Source organism: Felis catus, chromosome B2, assembly GCF_018350175.1.
Source record: "Felis catus isolate Fca126 chromosome B2, F.catus_Fca126_mat1.0, whole genome shotgun sequence".
Classification (NCBI taxonomy): Eukaryota; Metazoa; Chordata; class Mammalia; order Carnivora; family Felidae; genus Felis; species Felis catus.
In genome coordinates, this window is record NC_058372.1 from 87,034,209 (window position 1) to 87,052,043 (window position 17,835).

At 37.7% G+C, this 17,835-nt stretch overlaps 1 protein-coding gene across 19 annotated transcripts in view; it reads left to right on the forward strand.

Annotated features, from left to right (window-relative positions):
• The window catches only part of KLHL32 (kelch like family member 32), a 244,345-nt gene that overhangs the window by 179,161 nt on the left and 47,349 nt on the right, over window positions 1-17,835 (forward strand). For 12 of the 19 annotated variants that reach the window (XM_019830986.3, XM_045057867.1, XM_045057865.1 and 9 more), the window contains one exon: window positions 2,514-3,240. The exons of 2 other annotated variants lie outside the window; for them this stretch is intronic. In XM_019830986.3, coding sequence (XP_019686545.1) covers window positions 2,514-3,240 — 727 coding nt within the window. Of the gene's footprint in view, window positions 1-2,513; window positions 3,241-17,835 lie in introns of those variants that run through there. 5 more of the 19 variants (XM_019830991.3, XM_045057872.1, XM_019830992.3 and 2 more) reach the window with 4 other exon arrangements.

Sequence of the window (17,835 nt, forward strand, 5' to 3'; positions counted from 1 at the left end):
TATGCCAGAAAATACGAACCAAATGTTTGTGCACAAGGCATTCTATAATGCATAGTATTGAGAAATTGAACATGAAAAACCTCGTGATACATGTGATATAGGCCTAATAGACAGAAAGCCAGAAATTAATCAGTGATAGATCACAGTGGTCACTGTTCCACTGCCAGTTTGATTTGTTAGAGATTTTCTTAAACGCAGAACCTAGCTGTGGCTTGTGTACTTTTCATGCAGTAAGTGACACCGAGTGCTGGAAAAATAAAAATAAACTCGAGAGTGTTAAGAGATGGATTAGAAGATTGATTATGACATAGGAAGAAAAGATTTATGAGGAAAGAGAAAAATAATTAAATGGGCAGCACTGTGCTCTAAAAAGAGGCTTTGGAGAGATGGATATTTATCTAATGTTTCACTCATGCTGTTTCCTATAGTATCCATATGAAATTTGCAGAAATATTAGGACTGTAAGGATGCTGAGAAATATGTTACAGAGCAAAGCAGTATCAGCTGGAACTACTCAATTAAATTAGGAGCAATATCAAAGATTACATCTCAGAAAATTTTTCCTGGTTCATGACAAATGACCTTGAATGGATGACTTTATCCCTGAGAACTTTTGAAAGCTCTGTGGCCAAAGAATGGAAGATCATTTATTAAGTTGTTGAATTATCTTCCCAGGGAAATGGCGGAATGCCATTCCTTGAAATTTCTAAATGTAGGATGGAAAAAAATCAGGATGTTGCCTATGGGAACTCTTCTCTACTTCTGGCGCAGACCTGGTGATTGCTGAGTGATGTTTTTCTTCTACAGTATCTTTGATTATTGTTCATGATTACCATACACAGATACATTTTTTTTTCTTCAAGTTGGTATCTTATTTAAGTTAAAAAAAAAAAAAGCCAGCTTCTAGAAAAACAGCTAGGGAATGTCAGTCATCTGCCCTCCTTGCTGTCTGCCTTCTTGGCAGAGATAGGCTACCTAGCATTCTTTTTTCATTTCTCTTTACTACGTAGTTCATCAAGAGATGCAATTTAGTATATATTAGATGTGAATTCATTTCCTATATTCTCTTCATTCAGAAAGCTAAAAAGAAAAGCCCCAAATATGCCTTGCCTTTTGGAGCCATTTGTCAAAATGAATACAGAAACTATGTATGAAACTCTCAAATGAAATCATGTAGTTCTTCAGAGAGTTTCATGATCCTTTTCACCAGGTGAAAACCCAGCTCATGTTTGCCTAGGAGTAGTGGTCCAAGAGCACTACATTTCCTTCACCTCCCTCTGTAGATTTTTTTTCCCAGTGATACATATCAGCTGAAAAGCAGAGCCAGAACCCCAGTTTCACTGGTCACAATTACTTAATATTCTAATTTATTACTTTACTTTTTCATGCTAATTCCTTCACATCCACATTTATATTATCTAGGAGATCTAGCTTAATATAGGTGCTGCTAAGGATAATTTATGTCAAATGTGTTGCCTGGAGATATTAGATATATTTCATGTTGGTATGTAGGAAAATTTGCCAAACTTAAATATAAAGTCACATTAATTAAACTACATAACGTGTTCTGTAACATGAATTGGTTTTTTTGTTGATGGTATTTTCTAAATTATTGTATAATTTTATTGTTTATGACTTTGTACACCTTCTTTAGTTTGAAGAAATTCTATATATCTGTAGCCCAGAATTCTTACTCTTTTCCTTCTTGAAAGAGATCTAGACCTAAACAAAAAGGTTAAGATTACATTTCACTGTTGTGTCCATAATACAAAGATAACATTCTCCATATCCTGTTTTGTGAAAACGGCTCTAACAAATTGCCAGTATCTTGTATGTGCAAACAACAAATATTTCCAAGATGAAAACTAATTGGGAAATAAAAATAAAATTGATGGGTTACAGTCTTCCTTTTTCTTCTCTTGTTTCCTGACTGATTAGACCTACCAAAGGGGACAGGGGGGAAAGTGCTCTTTGCTTCTAAATCCTTTTACTAGTGTCATATTGATTCTCTCCCAAGTATACCTTGTGGTCTCAGATGATCACATATTTTCATTTGTACTCAAATTGATACAGCACCTTGACTCATGGGTTGACATACACTGCTTGTACTGTGGTGACACTGCTCACCATAGACATTCCTGGGATGGGGTATACCATGACTCTTCTGCATGAAACAAGAGAACAGGCTGTTTCACAACAGTGTTCTCATTCTTTGAAAAGTGATTATTGTTCCTCCCAATTGCCACCTTAAGTCTCCTCTAGTGTTGCTAAACATTGCTCTTGACCTCTACAAGAATGCTTGAGCTCTTTTGTGTCTCTGCTGATGCAGAAAAAATATTCCTCAGCTGAGTATCAAAATATTCTACTGTTACACTATTTGTAAGAAAAAAAAATGTATCTTATTATACATTTATGAAGTGTCTGAAAGAATACAAGGTGACCTGCCTGCACACCATTGCTTTGGTTCTCTTTCTTACCTTTGTATTCTCTCATCCCCCCTCCCTCTGTTTCAGCTAGCTGTGAGGTGGTTGGAACACAACTGCCATTACCAGTACATGGATGAGCTCCTGCAGTATATCCGCTTTGGCCTGATGGATGTGGATACTCTCCATACAGTTGCCCTGTCCCACCCCCTCGTCCAGGCAAGTGAAACTGCAACAGCTCTTGTCAATGAGGCCCTGGAGTACCACCAGAGCATCTATGCACAGCCCGTTTGGCAAACTCGCAGGACCAAACCGCGATTCCAGTCAGACACTCTATATATCATTGGTGGGAAAAAGCGTGAGGTCTGTAAAGTCAAGGAACTTCGGTACTTCAATCCTGTTGACCAGGAGAATGCTCTCATAGCTGCCATTGCCAACTGGAGTGAGCTGGCTCCCATGCCCGTGGGAAGGAGCCACCACTGTGTAGCAGTCATGGGGGACTTTCTGTTTGTGGCAGGAGGAGAAGTTGAGCATGCTAGTGGCCGGACATGTGCTGTGAGGACTGCCTGTCGCTATGACCCCCGCAGTAATTCCTGGGCGGAGATAGCACCCATGAAAAACTGCCGGGAGCATTTTGTGCTGGGTGCCATGGATGAATACCTCTATGCAGTTGGGGGTAGAAATGAACTGCGCCAGGTTCTGCCTACAGTTGAGCGATATTGCCCCAAGAAGAACAAATGGACTTTTGTGCAGTCCTTTGACCGATCCCTTTCATGTCATGCTGGATATGTGGCTGATGGTCTTCTTTGGATATCAGGTAGAACGTGTCTCATATGTTGGATTTATCAAAAAACACTTTTTCATTGTGGCATAAATTTAAAAGTCGAGTGTTGGTAGTTGTGGCCATGTTTAATTGAACCACTGAACCAAGGATGCCATTTTACCTAATTAACATTTATTACTGGAAACCTACTCTTTAGAGAGCAATGTAATTGGAAATAATTGAGCTTTCTGTGACTTTCTCAATGAGTAAAAATTCAAGATGGAAATTAATGGCCCATCACATCCTTTTCTTACCAAACCTTCTATTGTTTAGATTGTCAGTTTTTGATACTCATGGATTGCTTTACACACCTTGTGGCTTGTCTAGATTCTTTGCCATTTTTTTTTAACCACTCTGGGCTGCTTGACTAGGAGATGTTCCATCAAAGACAGGGCAGGCAAAGTAAAAGTCCAGTGAATCCATTTTGATGGGTATAGCAATAGGTATATATCCAGGTAGGAGCCATGTACATGGAGGGAAGAGATTTAAGTTATTGGCTAAGATATGTTTTTGTATTATCTGTGGATTATAGTTGTGCATACTATCCTAAATTCTTCATTCTTGTTTAATCTTCCATTCTTACTGATTATTTGGGTGTACTTATTATTTTAATTTACATTGTCTACACTTTTGTTAAGCCTTTTGATTATGAAAAAAGGAGACTAGTATAGTGAATCCCATGTACCCATGGCCCAATTTCAGTAGTAGTCCACTCACTGCCAGTCTTGTTTCATCCACAGCAGATATTCCAGCAAACCCCTACTGGCTACCTTTTCACTGGTGCAGAGGGAGTCTATGAGGCGTAAGTTATTAACATCACATTATCAACCTGTGTTTCCAATCCAATTCTTGAAAAGATCTAAACTCTTCTCCTTTGAAAGCATTGCCCACTGGGGAGGAAAGTCCCATCACCTCTCAGAGGACACTCATTTTGTAACGCAGATGGAACTTGTTGAATTCCCATGTCCAGGACAAAGAGAAATAGGAATATAAGATAACTTAAATACTAAGAGTAACTTTGAGATGTTTGTATTTAGAAGACACAACCACTTTTTTTAAAATCTGTATGTCTTAATCTTTTTCATGTATTTTACCCCCCTCCCCACTGGCAACCACCAGTTTGTTCTCTGTATTTATGATTCTGTGTCTGGTGTTTTTGTTTGTTCATTTGTTTTGTTTTATAGGGCTCACACATAAATGAAATTGTGTGGTATTTGTCTTTTTCAGACCTACTTTACTCAGCGTAATACACTTTAGGTCCATCTATGTTGTCACAAATGGCATGAGCTGATTCTTTTTTATGGCTGAGTAATATTCCATTTAGATTATTATAATAATTATATCTATATATATACACACATATATATTATATCACATCTTTATCCATTCATATATCATTGGACACTTGGGCTGCTTCCATAATTTGGCTATTGAAAATAATGCTGCAGTAAACATAGGGATGCATATATCTTTTCCATAGTGTTTTCATTTTGGGGGGGGGGGTGGGGGGTAAATACTCAGTAGTGGAATTACTGGATCATGTTGTAGTTCTATTTCATATTTTTTTGAAGAACCTCCATACTGTGTTCCATAGTGTTTTCACCAGTTTACATTCTCACCAACAATGCATGAAGGTTCCCTTTTCTCCACCTCTTTGACAACACTTGTTATTTCTTGTCTTTTTGATACTAGCCATTCTGGCTGGTGTGAGTTGATATCTTAATGTGGTTTTGATTTCCATTTCCTTGATTATTAGTAATGTTGAGCATCTTTTCATGTGTCTGTTGGCCATGTATGTGTCTTCCTTGGAAAAATGTCTTTTCAGGTTCTCTACCCTTTTTTAATTGGATTATTTATTTTCTTGGGGTTGAGTTGTATAAGTTCTTTATATATTTCAGATATTAACCCCTTATAAGATATATGTTTTGCAGGTATCTTCTTTGATTCAGTAGGTTTTTTGTTTTTTTGATGGTTTCGTTAAATGTGCAAAAGCTTTTTATTTTGATATAGTCCCAATAGTTTACTTTTGTTTCTCTTGCCTGAGGAGTCATATCTAGAAAAATACTGCTAAGACTGATGTCCAAGACATTACTGTCTGTTTTCTTTTATGAGTTTTATGGTTTCAGGTCTGACATTTAGGTCTTTAATGCATTTTGAGTTTTTGTGTGTGGTGTAAGAAAGTGGTCCAGTTTCATTCTTTCACATGTAGCTGTCCAGTTTTCCCAACATTGTTTATTGAAGAGACTGTCTTTTTCCCCATTGTATGTTCTTGCCTCCTTTGTCACAGATTAATTGACCTTGTGAGTATGGGTTTATTTCTGGGCTCTCTATTCTGCTCCAATGATCTATATGTATACTTTTGTGCCAGTACTGGACTATTTTGATTACTCTAGTTTTGTAGTATGGTTTGAAATCTGAGATTGTGATACCTGCCCTCCCTCCCCCAATCTTGTTCTTCATTGTTAGGATTGCTTTTGCTACCCAGGGCATTTTGTAGTTCCATACAAATGTTAGGATTATTTGTCCTAATTCTGCAAAAATATGCTGTTGGTATTTTGATAGAGGTTGCATTAAATCTGTAGAGTGCTTTGGGTAGTATGGATATTTTCACAATATTTGCTTTTCCAATCTATGAGCATGGAGTATCTTTCCATTTGTTTGTGTCATCTTCAGTTTCCTGCATCAGTGTTTTATAGTTTTCAGAGTACAGGTCTTTTACCTCCTTGGTTAAATTTGTTCCTAGGGATTTTATTATTTTTGGCACAATTGTAAATGGGATTGTTCTCTTAATTTCTCTTTTTGCTATTTATTAGTGTGTAGAAATTCACCAGATTTCCATATATTGATTCTGAATTCTGCAATTTTACTGAATTCATTTATCAGTTCTAGCAGTTTTTGTAGTGGAGCCTTCAGGGTTTTCTACAAATAGTATGATGTCATCTGCAAACAGTGAAAATTTTACTTCTTCCTTACAAATTTGGATGCCTTTCATTTTTCTTCTGGTCTGGTTGCTGCAGCTAGAACTTCCAGTACTATGGTGAATAAAATTAGTGAGAGTGGAAATCCTTGTCTTTTTCCTAATCTTAGAGGAAAAGCTCTCAGTATTTTCCCTTTAAGTATGATATTAGCTGTGGGTTTGTCATATATGGCCTTTATTATGTTAAGGTATGTTCAATCTAATCCTACTTTGTTGAGATTTTTTTTTTATCATGAATGTGTTGTACTTTGTTAAATGGTTTTTCTGCATCTATTTAAATGATCATATGGTTTTTATTCTTTCTCTTATTGCTGTGATGTATCACATTGATTGATTTGCAAATGTTGAACCATTCTTGCATCCCAGGAATAAATCCCACTTGATTGTGATGAATGATTGTTTTATTAGTGTATTGTTGAATTTGGTTTGCTAATTTTGTTGAGGATTTTTTCATTTATGTTTCATCGAAATTTTGGCTTGTACTTCTCTTTTTTTGTGTGGTGTTTTTATTTGGTTTTGGTATCAGGGTAATGATGGCCTTATAGAATGAATTTGAAGCTTCCTTCCTCTTCTATTTTTTGGAATAGTTTGAAAAGAATAGGTATTAACTCTTCTTTCAATGTTTGGTAGAATACACCTGTGAAGCTGTCTGGCCCTGGAATTTTTTGTTTTTTGGGAGTTTTTTTTTTTTTTTTTTACTGATACAGTTTCATTACTGGTAATGCATCCGTTCAAATGTTCTATTTCTTACTGATTCAGTTTTGGGAAGTTATATGATTATAGGAATTTATCCAGTTCTATTAGGTTGTCCAATTTGCTAGTACATAATTTTTCAACATGTTCTCTTATAATCTTTCATATTTCTGTGGTATTGGTTGTTATTTCTCCTCTTTCATTTCTGGATTTGTTTATTTGAGTCCTTTCTCTCTCTCTCTTTTTGTTGTTGTTGTTGTTTATGAGTCTGCCTAAAGGTTTGATCATTACAAAGAACCAGCTCCTAGTTTTGTTGATCTGTCCTATTTTTTTTTTTTTAGTTTCTATTTCATTTATGTCTGCTCTAATCTCTTGTTATTTCCTTCCTTTACTGTTTTTGAGTTTTGTTTGTTCAACTTTTTATAGCTTCTTTAGGTATAAGGTTAGGTTGTTAAATATATTTGAGATTTTCCTTGCTTCTTGAGGTAGGCCTGTAGTACTATAAACATCTTTCTTAGAACAGCTTTTGCTGGGGGCGTCTGGGTGGCTCAGTTGGTTAAGCGGCCGACTTCGGCTCAGGTCATGATTTCGCACTCCGTGAGTTCAAGCCCCGTGTTGGGCTCTGTGCTGACAGCTCAGAGCCTGGAGCCTGTTTCAGATTCTGTGTCTCCCTCTCTCTGACCCTTCCCTGTTCATGCTCTGTCTGTCTCAAAAACAAATAAAGGTTAAAAAAAAAAAAAAAAAAAAAAGAACAGCTCTTGCTGTATCCCAAAGATTTTGGACCATTGGGTTATCTTTTTCATTTGTCTCTAAATATTACTTGATTTCATCTTTGATGTCTTAGTTTACCCATTCATTGTTTAATATCATCTTTTTCCATATTCTTTTCTTGTGATTGATTTCTAGTTTCATAGTATTGGGATTGGAAAAGATGCATGGTATGATGTTGATCTTTTTGAATTTGTTGAGACTTGGTTTGTGGCCTAACATATGATCTATTCTATATAATGTTCCATGTGTACTTGAAAAGAACATGAATTCTGCTGTTATGATGAATTGTTGTGAATGTATCCATTAGATCCATCTGGTCCAATGTGTCATTCAAAGCCACTGTTTCCATGTTGATTTTCTGTTTGGATGATCTATCCATTGATGTAAGTGTGGGACTTACTTACTATGTTGCATTGCTACAAAGTCCTCTAATATTTTGTATTACTATTGATTACTTTCTTTATGTTTGTTATTACTTGCTTTATGTGTTTAGGTGCTCTCCTATTGGGTGCATAAATATTTACAATTGTTATATCTTCTTGTTGCATTGTTCCCTTTATAATTATATAGTGTCCTTCTTTATCTCTCATTACACTATTTTTTAAAAGTCTATTTTGTTTGATATAACTATTGCCTCCGCAGCTTTCTTTTCACTTCCATTTGCATGATAAATGCTTTTCCATGCCTTCATTTTCAGTCTGCATGTGTCTTTAAGTCTGAAATGAGTCTCTTATAGGCTGCATATAGGTAGGTCTTGCTTTTTTATCCATTCTGTCACCTTATGTCTTATTAGTGTTTAGTACATTTACATTCAAAGTAATTACTGATAGATATGTTCTTATTGCCATTGTGTTACTTTTTTATGGTTGTGCTTATAGTTCTCTATTCCTCTCTTCTCATGCTCTTTTTTCTCATGTTGAGCTTCTTTAGTGATACACTTGGATTTCTTTCTGTTTGTTTTTTGCATAACTCTTCTTACTGGTTTTTGATTTGTGGTTACCATTAGGTTTGTATATAACATTTTATGCATACAGCAGTCTATATTAAGTTGATGGTCGCTTAAGTTTGAATGTATTTTTTACTCTCCCCTCTTCATGGTTTAGGTATGTATATGGTGTCATACTTTATATATTTTTATTTTGTGAATCCCTTGACTAGATTTTTATAGATACACATAATTTTACTCCTTTTGTGTTTCCTACTCTTCTTACTCCTACTTATGTGCTTTCCTTTCCATTCAAAAAGTCCTCTTTAACATTTCATGTAGGGCTGGTTTAGTCATGAATGCCTTTAACTTTTGTTTGGGAGACTCTTTATCTCTCCTTCTATTCTGAATGATAGCCTTGCTGGTAGAATATCCTTGGCTGCAGGTTTTTTTTTCCCTTCAGCACTCTGAATATTTCATGCTACTCCCTTCTGGCCTGCAAAATTTCTGCTGAAAAATCACTTGACAGCCTTAGGTTTCCCTTGTCTATAACTGTTTTCTTTTCTCTTGCTGCTTTTTAAAAATTTATTTATTTTGAGAGAGGGAGGGAGAGAAAAGAGAGAGAGAGAGAGAGAGAGAGAGAGAGAGAGAGAGAGAGAGAGTATGTGCTTTAGCAGGGGAGGGACAGAGAGAGAGGGAGAGAGAGAGAATCCCAAGTAGGCTCCACAGTGTCAGCATGGAGTCTAACATGGGGCTCAAACTCACAAATTGTGAGATCATGACCTGAGCTGAAATCAAGAGTTGGATGCTTAACTAACTGAACCATCCAGGCACCCCTCTCTTGCTGCTTTTAAAATTCTCTCTTTATCACTAGTTTTTGCCATTTTAATTACTATGTGCCTTGGTGTGGACCTCTTTGGGTTGAATTTGTTGGGGGCCTTCTGTGGCTCCTGGATCTGGATTTCTGTTTCCTTCCTAAGATTTGGGAAACTTTTAGCTATTATTTCTTCAAATAAATTTCCTGCCCCCTTTTCTCTCTCTTCTCCTTCTAGGATCCCTATAATGTGAATGTTATTATACTTGATGATGTCAATTCCAGTCTGTTTTCATTTTTTTTCTCTCTTGTTCCTCTCGATTGATTTCCATTACTCAGTTGTTCATTACTCACTGATCTGTTCTTCTGCTTCCTCTAGTTTACTAGTTATTCCATCTAGTGTAAACTTGATTTCAATTATTGAGTTATCTCTGATTGGCTCTTTTTAATGTTTCCTGTCTCTTTGTTAAGGGTTTCACTGAGGTCCTCTACTCTTCTCTAGTTGAGTATCTTTATGACCATTACTTTAAATTCTCTGTCAGACATATTACTTATCTCTGTTCTGTTTATGTCTCTTTTTTGTGATTTTCTCCTGTTCAAAAGAACAGGACATATTACACTTTGGACATATTACTCTGTCTCCTCATTTTGTGTAATTCTCTGTGTCTATTTCTATGTGTTAGGATAGTCAGCTACATCTCTTGTTTTTGAAAGTAGTGACCTAATGAAGAAGAGGTCCTGTAGTGCCCTGCAGTGCAGTATCCCCTGTTTACCAGAACCTGGCACCTTAGGAATGTCTTGAAAGTATTGATGTATGTGCCCTGCTCTTGTGGCTCTGTTGCATTTTCCTTCCATCCAATCATCTGCAATGACTCTCTTTGCCTATTGTGGGCAAGGTTTGGTCCTTGTGTTTTTAGTGAACCAGTGTGGGGCTGTTGTTGGATTAACTTGAGTCAGACCAGGCATTGGCCAGAGATGCAGTATTACCAAACTGCAGGGGAATGTGGGGGTGGAGTGCATGGTGCCACTAAGGTTTGTGCTGGTGGGAGGGAACCTGCAGCTTCCTCCACAAGGCAGGCTGGGATGAGTGGGTGGACCCAGAGAAGCATTCAAGGGTAGGCCAGATCATGTTAGCAAGGTTTGTGTTGTTCTCCTGTGGGAGGGGACCTGGAACTGAGGCATGAGTGGGGGGTGTGTCTGCATGACAACACAGGGGTAGGGTGTGCTTTTAGCAAGTTAGGTGTAGAATTTTGGTACTGCACTGGTTCTAGGAGGTGTCCATGTGGGATGGGGAGAGAAATGGTGGTGCCTGCCAGCTCTTTTTTTTTCCTGGAGAAGTCTCCCAATGATCCCTATCCCTCTAGCTGCACTCTGAGATTAATAAGAAATCTCTCTCCTGTATACCCCAGGTATTTTTCAAACTGCTGCTTCTATGCTATATCTACATGGACCTCTTTGTTGTGTTGTCTCCCTAATGTGGGGACTCAGTTTCCTCTCACCTTCCCAGCCCACAAGACTGCTGTTTTTTTTTTTTTTAAAATTCTGAGTTTTAAACTCCTCTGATTGTAAGATTGTGTGCATTTCATCCCCTCTGCTTTTCAAAGCCAGACACTATGGAGATTCATCTTCCCTATGCAGGCTTCCTTATGAGAGTCTTTTCTTTCCCCTCTCTGGGCTGTGGAGTTCCTCTCTTCTGCAGACAGTTCTGTAGGCCTATTTAGCTCTCAATTGCATCTCTGCCTTTCCTACCATCTTTGAAGTGGCCTCTTCTCTACATTTAGCTGCAGAGAGTATGTACTGCCATTTTTGGGTCATTTGGGGAATTATTTACACTTGAGAGGGTTTTATCTAGTTGTACTGCAGGATGAGGTGAGTTGAGGTTCCTCCTGAGATGACAGACCATCTTCTTCAGAAGTCCTGATCATACGGTTATTATTTTTATTTTCTTAATGCGATGTAGCATGTTGATTGATTTGTGGATATTGAACTGTCCTTGCGTCCCAAGAATAAATCCCACTTGATTATGGTGAGTGATCCTTTTAATGTATTGTTGGATTTGGTTTGCTAATCTTTTGTTGAGGAATTTCGCATCTACCTTCATCTGGGATATTGGATATAGTTTTCTTTTTTTGTAGTGTTTTCATCTGGTATTGGTATCAGGGTAATGCTGGCTTCACAGAAAGAATTTGAAAGCTCCCTTTCCTCTTCTATTTTTGGAATAGATTGAAAAGAATATATATTAACTCTTCTTTAAATGCTTGGTAGAATTCATCTGTGAAGCTATCTGGTCCTGGACTTTTGTTTGTTGGGAATTTTTTGATAATTCAGTTTCATTACTAGTAATTTGTCTGTTTGGATTTTCTGTTCTTCCTGAATTCAGTTTTGGAGGATTATATGTTTCTAGGAATTTATCTGTTTTTTTCTAGGTTGTTCAATTTGTGGACATACAATTTTTCATAGTTGTTTCTTGCTATCCTTTGTATTTTGGTGATGTTGGTTGTTACTTCTCCACCTTCATTTCTGATTGTATTAATTTGAGTTCCTCTCTCTTCTCTTCTTGATGAGTCTGTCTAAAGGCTTATTATCAATTTTGTTTATCTTTTTGAAGAACCATCTCTTGGTTCCACTGATCTTGTCTGTTATTTTTTTAGTCTCTGTTTCAGTTACTTCCATTCTGATCTTTACTGTTTCCTTCCTTCTATTAACCTTGGACTTTGTTCTTATTTTTCTAGTTCTTTTAGGTGTAAGGTTGGGTTGTTAATTTGAAATGTTTTTGTTGTTTGAGGTATGCCTATCACTATAAACTTCCCTGTTAGAATTGTTTTTGCTGCATCCCAAAGATTTTGGATTGTTGTGTTTTCATTTTCATTTGTCTCCAGGTATTTCATTTTCTCTTTGATTTCTTCATTGACCCTTTTTTTTGTTCGTTTAGTAGCATATTGTTTAGCCTTCATGTGTTTGTGTTTTTTCCATTTTTTTTCTTCTTCTAATTGATTTCTAGTTCCATTGTGGTTAGAAAAGGTACTTGATCTGATTTTAATCTTCTTAAATTTATAGAGATTTGTTTTATTACCTAATGCGATCTCTCCTGGAGAATGTTCCATGTATACTTGAAAATAATTTATATTCTGCTTTTGGTTGGGATGTTTTGTATATATCTGTTGAGTCCATCTGGTCTAATGTGTCATTAAAAGACACTGTTTCCTTATTGATTTTCTGTCTGGATGATTTATCCATTGATATAAGTGGGAGAAGCAATCACCTTTAAGTAAATCTTGAAGACTTCTCAGCTTCCTTCAATAATCTTCTCTAGTTGTTTAACATCTGCTCTGACAAAATTCTCCCTTGCATTTAAATTAAATTCATTTGTATTCTGCCTATTTTTCCTTCTGCTGTCCTCAATAACCAGGGAGACAGCCACAGTCTTAGCTTCTCTGGATAATGTCTCAATTATTGGCAATTTATTGATTTTCATTGAAGAAACGTAGCTCCTGTCAGTATTTAACTGTTCTGTAATTAATGAATGAAGTTAGGAATTGGACTAAGGAAGAGGATAAATGAGATAGATCCAATAATTACTGGTCGTATATACCAAATAAACTTTAGATATTTGTTTGTACATTAGTGTGTCTAATAGATATATTTAGATAAGAACTTCATTTGTCTGGTGAAATACTCCCTTTTGCTTAAGTGTATATTTCAATAGTTAAGAAAATAACCACCAGGACTATATCTTTTTGGCTTTGCTGAAGAAATTTCAAACTTGGCTACAAATGAGCCTTTGCTAACAGAAGGAAGAGATCTGTACTCACCTAGGATAACAAAACAGTGATGGATGGCTGAAATCAATGTAATTTATATTTTCTTCCAATTTACATTCCTTCCATTGACTCATTTAGTTTCCATATGTTGTTAATGCATTTCTAAGTTTTATATGAATTTCTCACAAATATTTTAATAAATATTTCCTATTTTCTTAGCTATTAAACTATCTTTTTAAAAAATGCTGCAGTTTCCCTTACATATTCTTAAAGGTCTGACTACTTAATATCTTCTTTAGTGAGGCCTTAGAAAAACACAGAAGCTCATTCTAGACTGGCTAGATCTATCATCCTGGTATCAAGCTGATTTCTCTTTCAATATGGGTCTGTATGTTTCCTTTTCCATTTTATTAAAAGTATCAACTTATTACCTATATTGCTCTATCACTTGGTTTTGCCCCTACTGTGAAAGGAAATACATTTTCTTTGTTCTTCTTTTGCACTAATGTATGCTGCCTGTGTTAACCATACTTAATGAAAACAATCCCAATTTTCTCAGGTTTGTTTCTCCCCACTGTGTACTTGAGATGAAAAACTCACTTCCCAGTATACAGTACAATACCTTTAATTGGAAAGAAAAGGAAATCACCAGTGACACTTCTAATACCTTCAATCGTCTGCCTCTTTCCTCAGGACCAGCTTGTCATAAATCAATTGTGAATCTAACCATGGATAGGGAGGGGTACTAGATTAAAAAAACTAGGTATACCCCTTAAAAAAACAAGGCAGGTATATGTTGCCCTATCACAGATCTAGAAGTGTTACCCAGATTTATTGTTGCAAATAAAAATATTTGACTCTATTCCTTATCCTTTACCAAATAATCAAGTATTTCTAATTTAATTGATGGGGATTAGGTCATTGCCATCTTCCTGGTTGTTTGCAAGCTTTGTCTGAGTTGTAGGAAGTACAGATTTTAGAATGTGGATTTTAGGGGCTTATTTCTGTTCCATAAAACACAAAGTGAATGTTTCTTTAGAGATTCAGTATTTCTAGTGTGCTCACTCCCTCTCCATACTCCCTCCCTTTTCTCTGTCCATTTTGGGGTCAGGACACCTTGAAACCTGTCCATGGTTTTTAAAATGAGACAAGCAGAGATGAATTCAGAAAAGCAGACTGTATGGATATGCCCATTAGCATTTAATTTAAGATGTTAGAGATAGTCAAATTTTACAGGCTCCTGTAGCATTTGACACTGTGACCCAATTCACAAATGCTCCACATCATTTCTACTTGAAATTCACAATACTGAAGCAAAAGGAGCATTAAATATCCTGCAGTTGTGCTTTAAAAGGTACGTTTTCCATTGTGAGATATTGTTTGTGAACTACTAAAAAGATCCCTTTTTGTGAGTGAAAATTAATCCTGAGCTCATCTTGCAGAACAGCTTACCTTTTAGTTTTTGTCAAATGGCACCAAGATAATGGGAAGCTAACCACGAAAGTAGTCCTTTCAAACTGTAAAAATAAGACAAATGCTACTCTATTTACTCAAAAGCAGTATTTAGTGCTTTCCTGATTCTCTTGGTGAATGCTACATCCTTATTAAGTCTTGTGCTGGTTCCTAGATAAATAAGATTAATTCAGCAAACACACTTCCTACCCTCTAGGAGCTGACAATCAAAAGAGCTTTTCAGATATTTCATTAATGAAAGAACATTTGTTAAAGCTTCTTTCTTTAACTCCCTAGAAGATATGTTTATTTTCATCTTGATTAAATTTATATGAAGCTTGCATTGCCCCATTTTAAATAACTTTAATTTATTCAGACCTACTAGAGGGACTTTGGATTTCTAATACTCATTAAAATTAGAACAATGTAAAATTTCATAAACATTTTTTAAATGCTGTAGCTTTAGCTTTTCTCTGTCTTTGTAAATATTATTTTACTCTCATCCAAAAAATTACATATAAAACATTGGGAATTAACAGGGGATGCAGTGGAGGCTGGCTTATGGTGTCCTGAGGTCACAGAGCATGTGAAACTTCTCACCAACCAAGAGACCCTGAGTTAGTTTCCTAACCACCCTTAGTCTTCTACCAGGGTAGTGTGGAGTGACAAAGAATGAGACACAGGTCCTGCACTGGGACTCAGTGTAGTAGAGGGAACAGACTCAACAGATAATTCTAGTATAGTGTGTGATATATGTGATGATAGAAGTCTTTCCTGGGGACAGAAGTAGGGCAAAGCAGGGGGTACTTCATGCAGGTTTCACAAAGGTTCACAGCACCTTCTTCCTAACTTGGCCTTAGGTCCACTGGGCTGCTTCCCATTTACTCATTAACCCCTCCCTGTCATCATGAGCGGGCTTCATGATCCAATCATTTCAATAATTCTCCTGCCCTCTGGCAAGCACTCGCTCTTGAACAAACCCAGGGGTCCAATTTTCTGTGCCTGTGCCCAGGCAGCTGAACCCTATGGGAAGAAGCCAGTTGACAGGAAAGCTTTGTGTGGGATCTACTCAGCTCGCCAAGCCCTCCCTGTACCCCACACTAGTATCCTTCCACGCCTCCCCAGACCCCACTCACTCAGCTGTAGCTTTAACTCAACCACCCTTCACTGGCTAGAACCAAAACCTCTGCCCCTCAGACTCAGAGACAGCACCTTTTCTTCTGCTTTTCAGAACAAATGTACGAGAGGAGAGTCTCACAGCAAGATGAGATAAAATGAGGCAGTGGAGAGTGTAAGGAGACAGATGGGCAAGAGCTGGACTGGAAAAGGGCCAAGGCCAAAAGTTGGGAGATGCTACTGAGGAGGGTGCAGAGGAGGGGTCTGAGGAAGGAGCCTGAGAATGTGGGATGGGCAAGGTCAGAGGACAAGTGTTAATGAAATCAAAGCAAAAAAGAAAGGGCGTGGTGAGAGGTGTCCAATACTGTTGGGACATCAAGGTCCAGAATATTTCTCTGCAATTTTCTCTCAGAAACTACTTGGTAATTTCAATGAAAGTAGCTTTAGGGGAGTAGAAGAAAGTGAAAGTTAGAATGCAGTGGTTTAGGGTGTGAAAGAGGAGTGAGGAAGTACAAACTGCAGGTATAGGCCAGAAGTTGGGATATCACCTAGAACTCACTCCCTGAATCCCAGCTTGCCAGACAACATTCTGATTATTATCCTCTGCCTACTGGGAGGGGATGTGCTGTTTCTAGGTACACACATATTTCAGCCCATGTGACAGCCACGGTTTTTCTTTTTTTCTTTTTTTAAGTTTATTTATTTATTTTGACAGAGAGAGAGAGAGAGAAACACATAGAGGAGGGGCAGAGAGAGAGAGAGAGAGAGAGAGAGAGAGAGAGAGAGAGAATCCCAAGCAGGCTCCACAGCATCAGCACAGACCCTGTTAGGGGTTCAAACTCATGACCGTGATATCACGACTGAGCCAAAACCAAGAGTCAGGTACTTAACTGACTGAGCTACCCAGCTGCCCTGCTACATTTTTTAATTATAAATTAATACACAGCATTTTGGCTTTAGGAAGAAAAAGGAGAATAGCAAGGGAAGAAAAGGATGAAAGTTTGGCTGAGAGAAAAGAGAGTAGCTAGAAGAGGAAATCCAGTGTCAAAGGAAGGAACTCTTTAAAGGGCACAAGTGCATTAAGCAAATTGGTAGATAAGGGAAAGGAGAGAGCGAAATAGAAGGGGACAGGAATGGGGCATTCTTTGGTTAGTAAAGGCTGAGAGCACCTCCTGGGTACCAGGAATGGTGATGAATGGTAATAAGTCCATGGGATACCACAGGAGGAGGGATTTGGGAGGGGTTCTGTCTTGGACAGGAGAAGAGGAAACCCCTCAGACTCTAAGCCTGGAGGGCAGGAGATGATGCGGGATGTGGACTGAAGTCAGCTCCCAGATGAGGGGCAGCAACCTGAGGAGGTTCCTTGTCGATCAAGTCAAGTGAGAGACAAGGTTGTCTGTCGAGGTTGTGTGGTGTCAGGACTAGTGTAGAGGGTCTGAGGGAGGTGGCCTTGAGTGGAAAAAAGCCTCTGAGAGAAAACAGAGGGAATGGACATGTTTTAAAAATTGTCAGAGCTCATACCAAGGTTGGAAACCACAAAATTGTGGTGGCCCAGTTTGTAAATTTCTGTCCTAGTTTTTGGTGGTATTCAGCAGAGAATTGGAGAGGGCAGATCCTTGGATTCACTCAAGATGGAAGGTTTTTAGGCTGGGAATGGTCCAAAGGATCCTATCGGAAGGGGTTCAGCTTGTTGGGTTAGGTGAGTGTGAAGGGCGTAAGGTTTGCTTGAGGGAGGACAAAGTGAGTTATTCAAGTAAGTACATGAGAGAGTGTCTGTTAACCCTGCAGGCAGCTTCCATGTGAGGAAGCCATCTGCTTGATACAGGTTTGGAGCTTGATAATGTGGCATTATCAACTTAAAAGTTCCTAGTGACCTGGAATGTCCTCTAAGAATGAAATCCTCTTTGTTGCTTTAGATTCTCACAAACCGTCTGTCTCTAGCACTTACTTTTTATCTTCTCTTTTCACTTCTGCCCCTGCCTTTACCATTCCCCATCTGAAAAAGATAAGAACGAAACCACTGCAGTGTTGTACTGAGATGAATCCAACAGAAATGTCCATTCTACAATGATTTTAAAAG